The sequence below is a fragment of the Vipera ursinii genome (genome assembly GCF_947247035.1).
Source record: "Vipera ursinii genome assembly, chromosome: W".
Lineage (NCBI taxonomy): Eukaryota > Metazoa > Chordata > Lepidosauria > Squamata > Viperidae > Vipera > Vipera ursinii.
In genome coordinates this window covers 4,449,868-4,467,774 of record NC_139522.1, presented here as the reverse complement: position 1 = coordinate 4,467,774, position 17,907 = coordinate 4,449,868, and the positions used below count along the sequence as shown (strand labels likewise).

The window sequence follows — 17,907 nt, the reverse complement described above, 5'->3', positions numbered from 1 at the left end:
TACTTTCTATTAATGTGCTTTGATACAGCACTTGGGGAACATCCAACTTCTTTTGCAATTACCTTTTGAGGCTTTCCCTCCTTATGGAGGGTGTCAGTGATGGTTTTCTGCACAACTGTCAGGTCAGCAGTCTTCCCCATGATTGTGATTCCTACTGAACCAGACTGAGAGACCATTTAAAGGCTCAGGAACCCTTTGCAGGTGTTATGGCTTAATTAGCTGATTAGAGTGGGACACTTTGAGCCTAGAATATTGCACCTTTTCACAATATTCTAATTTTCTGAGATTGTGGATTTGGGGTTTTCATGAGCTGTACGCCATAATCATCACAATTATGACAAATCACGGCTTGAACTACCTTGCTTTGCATGTAATGAGTCTATCTCGTATATTAGTTTCCCCTTTTAAGTTGCATTACTGAAATAAATGAACTTTTTCACGATATTCTAATTTTTCGAGTTTCACCTGTATGCTGGAATAGTTTTACTTTGCCTATAACTTTAATTGTATACTGTTAATATTTTTTAAAGAGTTGCAGCCATTTCTGCTTTCCTCTGCTAGTCAACGGAGGACATGAATCTCACTTCAGAGCCAAATCATGAGTCAAATGGGGCACTCTCAATTATATTTATCTTCTAAGTAGAATTACTTGAAGGAAACTGTACTTTCAGTGAACATCTCCGTGAGCATTGTGGTTTATATGTTAATGTTTGATACGCCTTTTTCCCTCCCTTTTGCCAAGGGGAAAAAAAGGGCACAGTGTGTCTTATATAGTCATCTTACTATTTTCTTTTAGGGTTAGCAACTTTATGCACAGTGCAAAAAGGAAATATGAAGTAGTAGCCCAAAGAAATTAAAGACAAGAGATAGGAAAAAGAAAAGGAAACAGCTATAATAAGTTTATATCAATACCATTTACTATATTTCTATATACCTTTCTAGACTTACAGTCCATCCTTATTACCATTGCATCTATAATCAGTTGCCTTTTGTTTTTTTAGTATTTAACATGCTTTGATGGTAAAAAATCTTCCACAGAAGAATTTTGGAGATAAGATTGATGATTAAAAATGTTGATTTCTACTCTTTTTAGCATTGAAAATACCGTATATACTTGAGTATAAGCCGACTCGAGTATAAGCCGAGACCCCCAATTTCACCCCCAAAAACTGGAAAAAGTTATTGACTCGAGTATAAGCCGATCCGCCGTTCTGCAAGCCTCTGCCGCCAGCAGAGGCTCGATCCGCCATTTTGCAAGCCTGAATACACAGGAATACCCTGTGTAGCCGCGGCTCGTCGGCAGGTCTCCGTTCCTCCTGCCGACCTTTGGGGAGGTTTGGGCGCCTCCCCAAACCTCCCCAAACCTCGGCAGGTCTCCGTTCCTCCTGCCGACCTTTGGGGAGGTTTGGGAGCCTCCCCAAACCTCCCCAAACCTCGGCAGGTCTCCGTTCCTCCGCGCAGACCTGCCGACCTTTGGGGAGGTTTGGGCGCCTCCCCAAACGTCCCCAAACCTCGGCAGGTCTCCGTTCCTCCGCGCAGACCTGCCGACCTTTGGGGAGGTTTGGGCGCCTCCCCAAACCTCCCCAAACCTCGGCAGGTCTCCGTTCCTGTTTGGGGAGGTTTGGGCGCCTCCCCAAACCTCCCCAAGCCTCGGCAGGTCTCCGTTCCTCCGCGCAGACCTGCCGACCTTTGGGGAGGTTTGGGCGCCTCCCCAAACGTCCCCAAACCTCGGCAGGTCTCCGTTCCTGTTTGGGGAGGTTTGGGCGCCTCCCCAAACGTCCCCAAACCTCGGCAGGTCTCCGTTCCTCCGCGCAGACCTGCCGACCTTTGGGGAGGTTTGGGCGCCTCCCCAAACGTCCCCAAACCTCGGCAGGTCTCCGTTCCTGTTTGGGGAGGTTTGGGCGCCTCCCCAAACGTCCCCAAACCTCGGCAGGTCTCCGTTCCTCCGCGCAGACCTGCCGACCTTTGGGGAGGTTTGGGCGCCTCCCCAAACGTCCCCAAACCTCGGCAGGTCTCCGTTCCTGTTTGGGGAGGTTTGGGCGCCTCCCCAAACCTCCCCAAACCTCGGCAGGTCTCCGTTCCTCCGCGCAGACCTGCCGACCTTTGGGGAGGTTTGGGCGCCTCCCCAAACGTCCCCAAACCTCGGCAGGTCTCCGTTCCTGTTTGGGGAGGTTTGGGCGCCTCCCCAAACCTCCCCAAACCTCGGCAGGTCTCCGTTCCTGTTTGGGGAGGTTTGGGCGCCTCCCCAAACCTCCCCAAGCCTCGGCAGGTCTCCGTTCCTCCGCGCAGACCTGCCGACCTTTGGGGAGGTTTGGGCGCCTCCCCAAACGTCCCCAAACCTCGGCAGGTCTCCGTTCCTGTTTGGGGAGGTTTGGGCGCCTCCCCAAACGTCCCCAAACCTCGGCAGGTCTCCGTTCCTCCGCGCAGACCTGCCGACCTTTGGGGAGGTTTGGGCGCCTCCCCAAACGTCCCCAAACCTCGGCAGGTCTCCGTTCCTGTTTGGGGAGGTTTGGGCGCCTCCCCAAACGTCCCCAAACCTCGGCAGGTCTCCGTTCCTCCGCGCAGACCTGCCGACCTTTGGGGAGGTTTGGGCGCCTCCCCAAACGTCCCCAAACCTCGGCAGGTCTCCGTTCCTGTTTGGGGAGGTTTGGGCGCCTCCCCAAACGTCCCCAAACCTCGGCAGGTCTCCGTTCCTCCGCGCAGACCTGCCGACCTTTGGGGAGGTTTGGGCGCCTCCCCAAACGTCCCCAAACCTCGGCAGGTCTCCGTTCCTGTTTGGGGAGGTTTGGGCGCCTCCCCAAACCTCCCCAAACCTCGGCAGGTCTCCGTTCCTGTTTGGGGAGGTTTGGGCGCCTCCCCAAACCTCCCCAAACCTCGGCAGGTCTCCGTTCCTCCGCGCAGACCTGCCGACCTTTGGGGAGGTTTGGGCGCCTCCCCAAACGTCCCCAAACCTCGGCAGGTCTCCGTTCCTGTTTGGGGAGGTTTGGGCGCCTCCCCAAACGTCCCCAAACCTCGGCAGGTCTTCGTTCCTCCGCGCAGACCTGCCGACCTTTGGGGAGGTTTGGGCGCCTCCCCAAACGTCCCCAAACCTCGGCAGGTCTCCGTTCCTGTTTGGGGAGGTTTGGGCGCCTCCCCAAACGTCCCCAAACCTCGGCAGGTCTCCGTTCCTCCGCGCAGACCTGCCGACCTTTGGGGAGGTTTGGGCGCCTCCCCAAACGTCCCCAAACCTCGGCAGGTCTCCGTTCCTGTTTGGGGAGGTTTGGGCGCCTCCCCAAACCTCCCCAAACCTCCCCAAACCTCGGCAGGTCTCCGTTCCTCCGCGCAGACCTGCCGAGGTTTGGGGAGGTTTGGGGAGGCGCCCAAACCTCCCCAAAGGTCGGCAGGAACAACGGAGACCTGCCGAGGTTTGGGGAGGTTTGGGGAGGCGCCCAAACCTCCCCAAACAGGAACGGAGACCTGCCGAGGTTTGGGGAGGTTTGGGGAGGCGCCCAAACCTCCCCAAACGTCGGCAGGTCTGCGCGGAGGAACGGAGACCTGCCGAGGTTTGGGGAGGTTTGGGGAGGCGCCCAAACCTCCCCAAACAGGAACGGAGACCTGCCGAGGTTTGGGGACGTTTGGGGAGGCGCCCAAACCTCCCCAAAGGTCGGCAGGTCTGCACGGAGGAACGGAGACCTGCCGAGGTTTGGGGAGGTTTGGGGAGGCGCCCAAACCTCCCCAAACAGGAACGGAGACCTGCCGAGGTTTGGGGACGTTTGGGGAGGCGCCCAAACCTCCCCAAAGGTCGGCAGGTCTGCGCGGAGGAACGGAGACCTGCCGAGGTTTGGGGACGTTTGGGGAGGCGCCCAAACCTCCCCAAACAGGAACGGAGACCTGCCGAGGTTTGGGGACGTTTGGGGAGGCGCCCAAACCTCCCCAAAGGTCGGCAGGTCTGCGCGGAGGAACGGAGACCTGCCGAGGTTTGGGGACGTTTGGGGAGGCGCCCAAACCTCCCCAAACAGGAACGGAGACCTGCCGAGGTTTGGGGACGTTTGGGGAGGCGCCCAAACCTCCCCAAAGGTCGGCAGGTCTGCGCGGAGGAACGGAGACCTGCCGAGGTTTGGGGAGGCGCCCAAACCTCCCCAAACAGGAACGGAGACCTGCCGAGGTTTGGGGAGGTTTGGGGAGGCGCCCAAACCTCCCCAAAGGTCGGCAGGTCTGCGCGGAGGAACGGAGACCTGCCGAGGTTTGGGGACGTTTGGGGAGGCGCCCAAACCTCCCCAAACAGGAACGGAGACCTGCCGAGGTTTGGGGACGTTTGGGGAGGCGCCCAAACCTCCCCAAAGGTCGGCAGGTCTGCGCGGAGGAACGGAGACCTGCCGAGGTTTGGGGAGGTTTGGGGAGGCGCCCAAACCTCCCCAAACAGGAACGGAGACCTGCCGAGGTTTGGGGAGGTTTGGGGAGGCGCCCAAACCTCCCCAAAGGTCGGCAGGTCTGCGCGGAGGAACGGAGACCTGCCGAGGTTTGGGGAGGTTTGGGGAGGCGCCCAAAGCTCCCCAAACAGGAACGGAGACCTGCCGAGGTTTGGGGACGTTTGGGGAGGCGCCCAAACCTCCCCAAAGGTCGGCAGGTCTGCGCGGAGGAACGGAGACCTGCCGAGGTTTGGGGAGGTTTGGGGAGGCGCCCAAACCTCCCCAAACAGGAACGGAGACCTGCCGAGGTTTGGGGACGTTTGGGGAGGCGCCCAAACCTCCCCAAAGGTCGGCAGGTCTGCGCGGAGGAACGGAGACCTGCCGAGGTTTGGGGAGGTTTGGGGAGGCGCCCAAACCTCCCCAAACAGGAACGGAGACCTGCCGAGGTTTGGGGAGGTTTGGGGAGGCGCCCAAACCTCCCCAAACAGGAACGGAGACCTGGGGAGGTTTGGGGAGGCGCCCAAACCTTCCCAAACGTCGGCAGGTCTGCGCGGAGGAACGGAGACCTGCCGAGGTTTGGGGAGGCGCCCAAACCTCCCCAAAGGTCGGCAGGAGGAACGGAGACCTGCCGAGGTTTGGGGAGGTTTGGGGAGGCGCCCAAACCTCCCCAAAGGTCGGCAGGAGGAACGGAGACCTGCCGAGGTTTGGGGAGGTTTGGGGAGGCGCCCAAACCTCCCCAAAGGTCGGCAGGAGGAACGGAGACCTGCCGAGGTTTGGGGAGGTTTGGGGAGGCGCCCAAACCTCCCCAAACGTCGGCAGGTCTGCGCGGAGGAACGGAGACCTGCCGAGGTTTGGGGAGACGCCCAAACCTCCCCAAACGTCGGCAAGTCTCCGTTCCTCCGCGCCCTGCCTGCCTGCTTCTTTCCGCTGCGGAAAGAAGCAGGCAGGCAAGGCGCGGAGTTTGGGGAGGTGCGCGCGCACCTCCCCAAACCTCCCCAAACTTCGGCAGGTCTCGGACGGCGGTGGCTTGGGAGAGGTGCGGGCGATCCCGGAAGCACCAAAGCCTCGGCCGCGCACAAGTCCTCGGTAAGTTTTTTTTGTTGACTGGAGTATAAGCCGAAGTGGAATTTTTCAGCCCAAAAAGTGGGCTGAAAAATTCGGCTTATACTCAAGTATATACGGTACTTTATGCACACTTTCAGTAAACCCTACAACTTCACTGTAAAGGAACATTAATGCTATTACATCTCCCCCACATTTACAGATGGTGTGATAATGAGGTGAGATTTCAGATAGAGCTCATGACTTATGCTGCTGATGATTCAGTGTGTTGATGCTGGTTTTGAGATAAATGCTTCATTCAAGTATGGTTTTTATTGATACGTGATAAAGTATCTCTAGCTGGTCAGGAACTATAAGATAGTACTTTTGTTGAATTGTCATGATTCCGAGTTCTGAGGTCCTTATAGTTGTGCTGAACTAAATCTTGTGACTTCTTCAAAACTCTTCTTAAACCCATATGTGAATTCCCTTTAAATTTGAGATCTGAGAAATTGTTGGATTTTGATTTCTAATTTTTCATTAGGTTGATCATAATAGCTGATAGGTCCTTTACAGCCTTTTTCTATTTGCTGCTATTAGCTCCTTTCCCTGTCCTTTTGCAGAAAATCTGTGTTTGGAAGTGCCGAGAGGAAAACGCCAGTGAAGAAGCTGGTAGCTGAATTCCCAAAAGTCAATTGTAAAATGCCCAAGGTGTCTGCATTAAAGGAAGAACCCAGTAGTTCTTTAACTGAGTCACTAAGCAGACGTGAACTGCGAAGTCAGGAGACTCCAGAGAAAACTCGATTATTGGTGGACACACAATTGAAGTCTTCAACTGCATTGAAAGGACCTGTGTGCCATTCAAAGGACAAAGGCTGCTGCAGTGAAATAGAAGATTTGCCGTATCTTTCCACCACTGAAATGTACTTGTGTTGCTGGCACCAGCCACCCCCTTCCCTGTTGCGAGAGCCTTCTCCCAAGAAGGAGGAGAATGTAGCAAGTAAGAGGCTTGCTTGTGTCTTTGTGGTGATTGGCCTGATGTTGGGTTGGAGGGGGCATGGAACCTATTAATTGGGGGTCTCCTTAAGAGTCTTTTGAACACTTGAAGACAGCTAGAGAGCAACATTCCATTTCTGAGTGATGCTGATGCTGGGTCTGGATTATTGAAGCCTTTGAAACCCTCCCTGCTGTAGACTGCATGCGAGCAGAATATGAAGATCAACCACCCCGTTTAGTGACCTGTGGCGATATTTATGAATACCAGTGACATTTATGTCTCGATGTTCTCACAGTATATACAATAAACATCCCTTTCTGTTTCCATCTGCTCCCTTTCATGATATTTCATGATGGGGGGAGGGGTTGGTTGTACACATGAAAGGAAGTATATCAGCTAATTGTCAGTTGTAAATTAGCTAAAGTTACCCAAGAGAGGTGGGCTTGATTGTGTGATTGAGAAGTCTGGTATTGCTGGAGCTTTCCAAGGTAATAGGTTAGGTCTCTATCTTCCTTCATTCCCTGCCTAGGCAACTCCTAGGTTATAAGCTATTTTGGCTGTACAATATCACAAAGTTGCTCTGACATATTTTTCAGTGACTAAAGTTTTTATGGCAATTGTTTGTTCTAGGTTTGTGAGGGTGCTGCTGTAGCATTGTCACCCTGTGGGACAAGATACAGTTAAGTTTCAATATCTACCTACCTGAATCAAATATCCAAACTAGAGTAGCATTCTGAACTGAGGTATACATTCAATCAGTAGCTATTCTACTTTTAAATGAAGAAAAAGGTGGAAAGTGGAGCAGAAGAAAAAGTAGAAATGAAGGACGAGGCAAAAAAACAAGTGTGATTAAAATGGGCTTCATGTTACAGATTGGGTATATGAGGGCAATTCAGAAATAAACCTCTGTTTAGTTATCAATGACAGACACTCGCAGATACAGAACTTTTATTATACACATTAGAAAACTACAACATTACATTACTTTTGTACATAATCGCCATTCAAATTGAGGCACTTGTCATAACGTCTTACAAGGTTTGAAATTCCTTACTAGTAGTCACTTGGCGCCAAATCTGGGCTATGGGTGGGGGTAATGATCAAAAACATCCCAACAGAACTGCTTCAAAAGTTCTTGGGTGCATCTAGAGGTGTGCGGGCGAGCATTATCATGAACCAACACCAACCGGAACTCAGCATGCCCCGATGCTTGTTATGGATGGCTTGTCTGAGTTTTCGTAACGTTTCACAGTAGATATCTGAACTGATGGTCAAACCATGCTCCATGAACTTCACTAGCAGTACTCCTTTCACATCTTCACATTTAGCAGGATTTTCTATGGCACCACTTCCAGTATGGTGTTGGTTCACGATAATGCTCGCCTGCACACTGCTAGACGCACCCAAGAACTTTTGAAGCCATTCCATTGGGATGTTTTTGATCACCCCCCATAGCCCAGATTTGGCGCCAAGTGACTACTACTAAGGAATTTCAAACTTTGTAAGATGTTATGACAAGTGCCTCAATTTGAATGGCAGTTATGTACAAAAGTAATGTAATGTTGTAGTTTTCTAATGTGTATAATAAAAGTTCTGTATCTGCGAGTGTCTGTCATTGATAACCAAACAGAGGTTTATTTCGAAATTGCCCTCATAAAAGTTCGCCCTGCTGTGGATTAGAAGAGATGGATTAGCAAACAGAACCCTGATTAAGATCGTCCAATCAGACTATTTTAAAAAAGGATAAAGACAATTGCCAAAGTTACGGTGTAACAAAATGCTAAGATATGGTGTAAAGTTTAAGTCAAAATGATACCTATAGTGTAGCATTGTGGCAAAGTTCCAGTTGTACCTTACATTGGAACATAGTATGGAAGGGTTCACACATCACAATGAGCCAAGTATTCTAGAATTCTGAGCTAATGTGCTGCCACACACTATTCTATTGCTGCCAATTGACCCCTTCTATAAGCGAGAATGGATAAATGAAAGTCTTTAATCAGATTGTTCTTTAAACCAGGATCCTTGTCTTGCCTCTTACAAGTCAATGGTCAGAAACATGAACAAAGCATGATTTATAGTACTAGATTAATAAGAACACAAACTATAGATCCTAGGTATGGTGTCATCATAATTTAGACATGGAAAGAGATTTGACAGCTTGTATAGCTGTTCCTGGGAGCAGACTGAGCAGTGTTTGTGGTTATGCAGTCTGATTCACAGTAAGCCAATATTTGCAGACATTCAGACCTACTGTGCTATGCAGACAAGATCAAATTAAATTATGTAAATTAATGTGTACATGTTCTTATTTTTAATTCTGATTACATAGGTGAAAAATTGCTAAAATGTTCCATAAAACATGAAGGTATGTTTCTTTAGCTGTGTGTATAAATGGTGCTGGTAATAGAAGACAGTCTGATAACCTTTGAATGATAGTATGTTTGTGTAAGTAATTAGACAATGAGAGACTATGAATAATGGATTTTGAGCTATCTAGAATTTATCTGCACTGTGGCCTAGACTTTTGTAGGAATCAGCATTCCTAGCTGCTAGGAATACTGTACTCTGTACTCTGCATTATTAAAAAGTTTTCATCTAGATAACATTCCAAATTTAATATTCCAAATTTCTTTTGTAATATATATGATAAAAAGTAAAATTTACATAATTTATTGAATTGAGCCTTGGCTTTACATAGCAAGGAAAGCATTGTAACTGACAAGATCATGAGCTGAAATTTTGGAAAGATGAAGAATAAAAAAAAAGGTGTTCATTGATCTTGTAGATTCCAGTCTTCTCAAAATATTGAATCATTTGAAATCACTTCGTTTTTTTATTGAACTACAGTTTTCAGGTTTTCTAAATAGAAGCCATGATAGTTAAGTTGTTTTATCTTTATAGGCAATTAAAAGGATCTTCTAGCATAATGTCTGAGACTTTAAACCATTGCAAGCATACTTTCAGCAAACTTTTTTATACATGAGAACTAAATTTGGGACATGGAAAGAAGTACAGGTAGTCCTCAACTTATGACCACAATTGAACCCAAAATTTATGTTGCTAAGCAACACACTTGTTAAGTGAGTTTTGCCCAGTGGTGGGATTCAGCCAGTTCGGCAGAACCGGTAGCTAATTTTTTGTTGCCCAGGCCCAGAACGGACTTCCAGAAGCGGCATCCACACAGAGAACCGGTTGTTCACATATTTGAATCCCACCACTGCTTTTGCCCCATTTTATGACCTTTCTTGCCACACTTGTTAAATGAATCAGTGCAGTTAAGTGAATCTGGCTTCCCCATTGACTTGTCAGAAGGTTGCAAAAGGTGATCACATGACCCCAGGACACTGCAACCGTCATAAGTACACGCTAGTTGCCAAGTGTCTGAATTTTGATCTTATGATCACAGGGATGCTGCAACAATCGTGTGAAAAATGTTTGTAAGTCACTTCAGTGCTGTTGTAAGTTGAAACGGTCACTAAATGAATGGTTGTAAGTTGAGAACTAGCTGTATTTACAGATGAGCATCTTAATATACATGTCCTTATTTCAGAGGAGGGGCATTACTCAGTGTCAGTCAGATAAGAGGATAGCCACAAGTAACTAGGACTTTTGTTTGATGTCATCCCATATTTCACCTGTTTGAACCTGAAAAAAAATGAGCTATTTTGCTATTCTTTTTACAGTGTCTTACAAAATGGCAAAAATATATATTTATTGGAGAAGCTGTGAAATAATTTCCTTCTGAAGGTTGGGAAATAATTTTTTTTCTCTCACACCAGATTATGGACACCTTTTCCTCTTCTAAGTTAGCTTTTTCTTTGATTGTTTTTGCTAATGTAATAAGGGCTTGTGTCTTAATAATTGCCTTGCTATATTTGTTTAAAGGTTCATTAAGTCCAGCAGCTTATTTCCATCTGCAGCCAGTTCGTTACTTTAGGCCAGACATATCAAACTCGCGACATCACGTGACGTCACGCACTGTATCAGGACGGTTTTGCCATTGCCGGCAATGGGGTGGGCGCAGCTTCCGGATGACGTGTCCGGCCTGCGGGCCGGCAGTTTGACACCCCTGCTTTAGGCAGTTCAGATGTCAGGAACAATGAAAATAGCTACCTGGTCATCTCCTTCAAATACTCTGAAAATTTTCATTTGTAATTCTCAAGGATAATAAGCATTCATGAATTAATTTCTCTTTTTTAAAAACACTGAGCCCAATGTCTCTTGCATGATCCTGTGATACTTAGCCAATTCTTCAGGTAAAGCTAGAGCTGATTTAAACTCAGAAGATTTGGTAATGATTTGCTATAAAGACCTAGTTTGTGAGGCCTCTGCCAATATTTTAGATAAATAATCGCCTGATATAAACTTTCGAGTGTTAATCTCTCTTCAAAACGTTAGCTTGGCAACTTTCAAAAAATGTTCCAGGTAACTTTACAAGTGTGGTAGAAAATGCAGTGTTGTTTTAACAGCCAGCACATGATGGTAAAATAGGCAGTTGCTTTATGAAAAATAAGCAGCAATTTATAGTTTGAAAGAGACTCATTTTACAGGGCAAGCCACTAGAATATAAACTGAGAGCAAACCCCACTTCTTACTAGCACTGACAATGTTAACTGGTTTGGGTAATGAAGCTGCAAGAAAACAACCAAGTTCAGAGAGCATCAAGGACCACTCATTTCAACCCTGAGCTACAAATATTACCCTTTATTGAGACTGTCATTTTAGCTTGTAATTTTAGGACACTGATCAATTACATTGTGATATACCGGTAGGTATGTGTAGGTAAATGGACTTTTATGGATTTCAATTGTAAAGCTTGGCTAAAGTTAATACTTAGATAATTTTAACTGAAATATCTACTTTAAACTAAGATATATGTAATAAACATTGGTTGTAGTAACACATAGTCATACAGTAGTTTGATCGGATATTGGCTTATCTGGTTCCCAAAACACATTGTTATAAACCATGACTTATTTGCCACAATGACTAGATTATATAATTTGCTAAGTCAAAATCAGATGAACTATATTACTGCTTAGTATGATATGGGAACCCATCCTGTATTCTATAAGAGAATTTTAATTTGTATCAAATCGTACAATTTGATAAAAGGGAAGATCCTTGCAGCTCAGCTCTGGATTGTTCACTCTGGAAGATAGTAAATGGTTGATTATATGGTGTTGTTAAATAATAAAAACCATCTATAAAATTATATAAAAGTGGTTTCTTAATACTGACTAATTATGATTCTATAGCACTCAGCTTGAATTGTAATATTTGAACATTGCTGAAATTAAAACCTTGCTGAACTCCAAATCTGACTGAGAAACTAAAAGCAAACCCTGTCTTTGTCAAAGAATGCTTGAGAATAAAATCAGAAGGCATTATGTAACCCACCTTGGGCATTTGTGTGGGTGTGGGGAAGTTTTACAAAGTAAGTTTGACAGCAAGTTAAACTCAGGCCTTCAGATGAAAAATACTGAAAAATTGTTCCCTAAAGAGGACATAATTTACTTATGCATGCAGAATGGTGAAAAGGAAAATAAAAGATAGAAAAGTGTAAAGTAATTAATACTAGTGAAATACAGTTGCAAGAAAAAGTATGTGAACCCTTTGGGATTACATGGAGTTTTGCATGAATTGACCATAAAATGCGCTCTAAACGTCATATAAGTCACAACAATAGAAAAATACAGTCTGCTTAAAATAATACTACACAAACATTAGCTGTTGTCATGTTTTAATTGAACATAAGTTGGAAACATTCACAGTGCAGGGTGGAAAAAGTATGTGAACCTTTGGACTTAATAACTGGTTGACCCTCCTTTGGCAGCAATAACCTCAACCAAACGTTTCCTGTAGTTGCAGATCAGACCTGCACAACGATCTGGAGTAATTTTGGACCACTCCTCTTCACAAAACTGTTTCAGTGTAGCAATATTCTTGGGATGTCTGGTGTGAATCGCTCTCAAGGTCATGCCACAGCATTTCAATCGGGTTGAGGTCAGGACTCTGACTGGGCCACTCCAGAAGGCGTATTCTGTTCTGTTGAAGCCTTTGTTTTGTTGAATTACTTGTATGCTTTGGGTCATTGTCCTGTTGCATCACCCATCCTCCGCGGAGCTTCAGTTGGCGGACAGATGGTCGTACGTTTTCCTGCAAAATGTCCTGATAAACTCTGGAATTCATTTTCCCATCAATGACAACAATCCGTCCAGGCCCTGAGGCAGCAAAGCAGCCCCAAACCATGATGCTCCCTCCGCCATGTTTTACAGTGGGGATGAGGTTTTGATGTTGGTGTGCTGTGCCTTTTTTTCTCCACACATAGTGTTGTGTGTTTTTCCCAAACAACTCAATTTTGGTTTCATCTGTCCACAGTATATTTTGCCAGTAGTGCTGTGGAACATCCAGGTGCTCTTTTGCAAACTTCAAACGTGCTGCAATATTTTTTTTGGACAGCAATGGCTTCCTCCATGGTGTCCTCCCATGTACTCCATTCTTGTTTAATGTTTTCCTTATTGTAGATGTGTCAACAAAAATGTTAGCATGTGCCAGAGATTTCTGTAGGTCTTTAGCTGACACTCTAGGATTCTTCTTTACCTCATTAAGCATTATGCGCTGTGCTCTTGCAGTCATTTTTACAGGACGACCATGCCTAGGGAGAGTAGCAACAGTGCTAAACTTTCTCCATTTGTAGACAGTCTGTCTTACCGTGGACACATGAACATCAAGGCTTTTGGAGATACTTTTGTAACCCTTTCCAGCTTCATGCAAGTCAACAATTCTTGATCGTAGGTCTTCTGAGAGCTCTTTTCTGCGAGGCATGGTTCACATCAGACAGTGCTTCTTGAGACCAGTAAACCCAAAACAGGTGTGTGTTTTTAAAGGGCAGGACAGCTGTCAGCAACACATCCAATATCCTCACACTGGTTGGAGTCAAGCTTGGCTCACTCCTGGCTCCAATTAGCTCTTGGAGAAGTCATTAGGCTAGGGGTTCACATACTTTTTCCACCCTGCACTGTGAATGTTTCCATCTTATGTTCAATTAAAACATGACAACAGCTAATGTTTGTGTAGTATTATTTTAATACTGCATTGGTTGCCAGTTGTCTTCCGGGTAAGGTTCAAGGTTTTGGTTATGATCTTTAAGTCCCTACATGGCATGGGTCCGCGATACCTCGAGGACCACCTGCTGCCGGCGTCAACTCCCCTCCGCCCTGTGCGCGCCCACAGAGAGGGCCTCCTCAGGGTGCCTCCTGTCAAGGAATGTCGACTGGTGGCCCCCAGGGGGAGGGCCTTCTCTGTGGGTGCTCCGGTGTTATGGAACCAACTGCCGGTAGAGCTCCGGATGGCATCAGACCTCCGATCCTTCCGTCGCGGGTTGAAGACCCATTTATTTGAACTAGCGGGTCTGGCCTGATGGGGGTACATGGGTTGTTTTATATAGGCTTGTTTTATTATTGGTTTTAACTTGGGCATTGATTTAATTGTTTTTAATGTTTGTATTGTTATTTATATTTATGCCCTGTGAACCGCCCTGAGTCCCCTTGGGAGAAGGGCGGTATAAAAATCTCAATAAATTAAATTAAATTAAATTAAATTAAGCAGACTGTGTTTTTCTATTGTTGTGACTTACATGACGTTTAGAGCGCATTTTATGGCCAATTCATGCAAAACTCCACGTAATCCCAAAGGGTTCACATACTTTTTCTTGCAACTGTATCTAAGCTGAATTTAACTCAGAACATTTGGATGGGTACACTGTTAGCTTCCTTACTGAAATACTTTAAAATTAGTATCATAACACTGTTTTCCCCTTTCTAGTTCCATCATGGAGGGACCACACAGTAGAGCCCCTGAGAGATCTGAATCCTTCTGAACTTTTAGAGGTATGTAAGCAAATAACTTTACAGCAAGAACTAAGCAACATGTACTAGGTATAATTGCTGATGTAGAATAGGTAGCCTAGGAAGCTGTTATGGAAGAAGAAATGTATAGTTTCTATATTTGGCAGTGAACAGTGAAAATTCATGAATACAAAATTAATTCATTGATCCTGTGATAAATTCACCTCACCTCTAAATAAGTTCCCAAATATACTTCTCCAAAAGTGCAGAAAATTCTGGATCCATATCCTCTAGTGACATACTGACATGTTCTCTGCAGTCCAAAGAATAGTTAAAAAGCAAAGCCTTGTACTCTACATAATAAAACTGTTTACAATTTTAGCATGTTATGGTGGTTTTTTGAGTTTGCAAATTACATTTAGCCTTCAGTATAAAACAGGTAGTTTACTAATCTAAACAAAGCGGGGTTTCTTGTACTGAGAGTTATTTTCATGAGAATGTTGAGCAGCCATTTTGTCTTGGCTCAGAATCTTCAATGCTGTCCATCAGCCTACTTGATTCCCAAGGGGGGTATTTCAGGAAAATTTCACAGGGTTTATTGTCATGCTATAGTTTTGGATGAGACAATTATTTTATTATTTTATTTTATTTATTTTTAATTGTCAAATAAAGAAAACTCTCCAGAGGAGTCTTGTAGGTGAAGGGCATTTTTGGCATCTAGTTTCCAGGGCCTTGGTTGCTAATGCTAATTGACAGTCTACATTTTTTGTTTTATGACATTTTTATTACAATATTTAATCCTACTTCGGTTTTATTTGTCCTGCCAAGCAGGTGCAAAAAAAATCCAATATCTCAACCTTGCCTATTCATGTGAGCAATTGAATGGTGATTCTGCAAGACACTTATTTTTATTGTGGTTTTTTATCCTATATCAGGCCCAACCATCCTTTTTTTAGCCAGTAACTGTAGGGGAGGGGAGGAGGGAGATTTGATTTCTGAGCACTGAGTTGGTGTAAGTATTAGGGTCTTTGTGATCACCAAAGAAGTGAACATAGCTTTTGAAATGAATTTTTGAACTTACAAATGAAATTGATAGGTTATTTCTACTTAAGGCTTTTTCTGTTTATTTTCTTCTAAAAAGACTGCAGGCAAAAGATGGAAAACTGTCAAATTTGGGTGGAATGACCTTGAGGGATTCTACAACATTAAAGGTGGGGGCAGGATGTGGGCCTTTGGACCTTTTGTTGCCATAAGGACTGCCTACAATAATTTTCAAAACCAAAGTGAATATACTAATACCATCACAGCATTTCAAAGAGAAAAGTTAAATACCAAAGAAGGACCAATTTCAAAATCCCTGTAGTATCATAAGCATTTCAATTTTGATAAAACTAATCCAATTCTGCCCCTCAACTAGTACTCTTTGGCAAGCAGTATCTGTGAGAATGTGTCTTTTATTCACACTTGAGGGTTGTGCTATGAGGAGCTTAACCACTATCATTTAAATAAAATACTGTCAAATGAAAGATTGATTTGCAGAGTTATTCATGTATAACATCTATATTTGGAACTGCTTACAGTAATTAACTTATCCAGTTTTACCACAACTAACCTAACTTTTGCTTATTTTTCCTAACTCTGTTTTCAAACTTTGCTTCTAAACAAACATCTTTAGATGAGTCATATTTTTTGACAGTATTGTGTTTATAAACAGTGATGGGAAAAGTAATAACCAATAATATCTTAATAAATAGATTTTTTCCATTGGTGTTGCAAAGATACAAAGAGCATATCAGGCCTCCCAAAAGCAAAGTTGGAGTCACTCCTGAACATCTTCAGTTCGTATTTCCTTTTACCCTAGGATAACACATCATAAAATGAAGTTTAAATCCTCTTTTTATGAACATGTTGCACATAGCATGGCAGACTTGAATGTTTTCCATCAGAAAATGGAAAGAGAGGAAACTCAGATACAGCACGTTACCTGTATACGGTGCATTCAGAAAGTATTCAGACCCCCTTCACTTTTGTCAATTTTGTTATGCTGCAGCCTGATTCTACAGTTGTTGAAATTCATTTTTTCCTCATTAATCTATAATCACTACCCCATAATGACAAAGTGAACACAGAATTTTAGAAATGTCTGTAAATTTATTAAAAAGAAACTGAAATATCACATTGGCATAAGTATTCAGACCCTTTGCAACAACACTTGAAATTTAGCTCTGGTGCCTCCCACTTCTCTTGATCATTGCTAACATGTTTTTTTAAAAATATTTTTATTGATTTTTTAAAAAACATAAATCACTCAATAATTTGTGAACTGTGTTGTCTGGGTTACATTTGTAAAACAATCATTAACAGTTTCTATAATCCATATTCCACATATTAATTTTAGTTGATTTCCTCTTTCCCCAAAATATCCTCTTTTGCAAGCATTGAGTTACCGTAATACAATTCTTATTGTTTTGATAACTAACAATTGAATATATATTTTGTTCCAATATTCCTAAAAATAATAATCATATTAGTATAATATTTATTTTCTATTCAGTCATTCTGGTTGCCTTATCATAGATCCTGTTACAATCCTTATTTTAGTTTATTTCTCCCACCAAATTCTAGATATTCTTACTGGTGAAGATTTTCTCAAAAATTAATTACATTTACATTTGCCATTTAAACTCTATTTTTCCATATAAGCCATCTCACACTTTTACATTTCTTAAGAAATAGATAAAACAATGAAAAAAAAGAAAGAAAGGAAAGCATGTGTAAAGAAGCAATAAGAAAGAACATACTACTTAAAATATATATCCCTCCTAGGCTAATATATATTTATTTCCTCATTTTTTGTTCTTTTTAACCATAATTAAGAATCTATTTAATCTTTAATCTTTCAACATTCCATTCAATACATCTAGTCATCTAGTCCTTTAACTCTTATTCAAAACATTTTTTTATAATTTTCTTAAATTCAGTCACATTTAAGTATCTAAAACGTTTCCTTTAAGTCATTTCAACTTTTTTATATTACTCATATCAAGAAAAAGAAAACAAAAGAGAAAATAGCATACTATGTTGTTTAGAGAATTCATCCCTCTTAGAATAGTATATTCCAAAAATTTTCTCTTTAACCATTTTTAAACAAATGTTTCTTTTTTAAGTATTCTCTTTGATAAGTCCCACCATCATCTATTTTCTTGGTTTCCACCTCAATCTTTTTCCTTTGCCCAGTATCTTTCTTAATCAATGTATTTTGCTGAATCAAAAAGTTTTTCCGTATGTTCATAAATGTTGCTGTAGATATAAAAAGTAAATCAGTATCTTTGTTAGGGGCATTTGCCCACTCCTTTTTATTGGGAATGTTTTTCCTTCTTTTTCTCTCTGCTTCTCTTGTCGCTTTTTGTCTCTCCAGTTCTAGTGTTTTTCCTGATATCTCTATAGAACGTTTTATCCAGTCTTTTTTCTTGTCCTCAAGTTTATTTTGCAGTGTTGAAATATAAGTTGTCTTTTCCAAATGTAGTATTTCTTGTAAATTTTTTCCACTTGGATTAGATCATATTCCTTTATTTTGTAGAATTCCATCTTTAAGTCTCTATCCTCAAATTTATGTTCAGTCATCTGT

General features: G+C 43.5%; 1 protein-coding gene across 1 annotated transcript in view; it reads left to right on the top strand.

Moving 5' to 3' along the window:
- The window catches only part of MSL1 (MSL complex subunit 1), a gene marked incomplete at its 5' end in the record, with an annotated part of 65,932 nt that overhangs the window by 31,984 nt on the left and 16,041 nt on the right, over positions 1-17,907 (top strand). The window contains 2 exons of the mRNA XM_083375948.1: positions 6,053-6,429; positions 14,257-14,321. Coding sequence (XP_083232074.1) covers positions 6,053-6,429; positions 14,257-14,321 — 442 coding nt within the window. The remainder of the gene's footprint in view (positions 1-6,052; positions 6,430-14,256; positions 14,322-17,907) is intronic.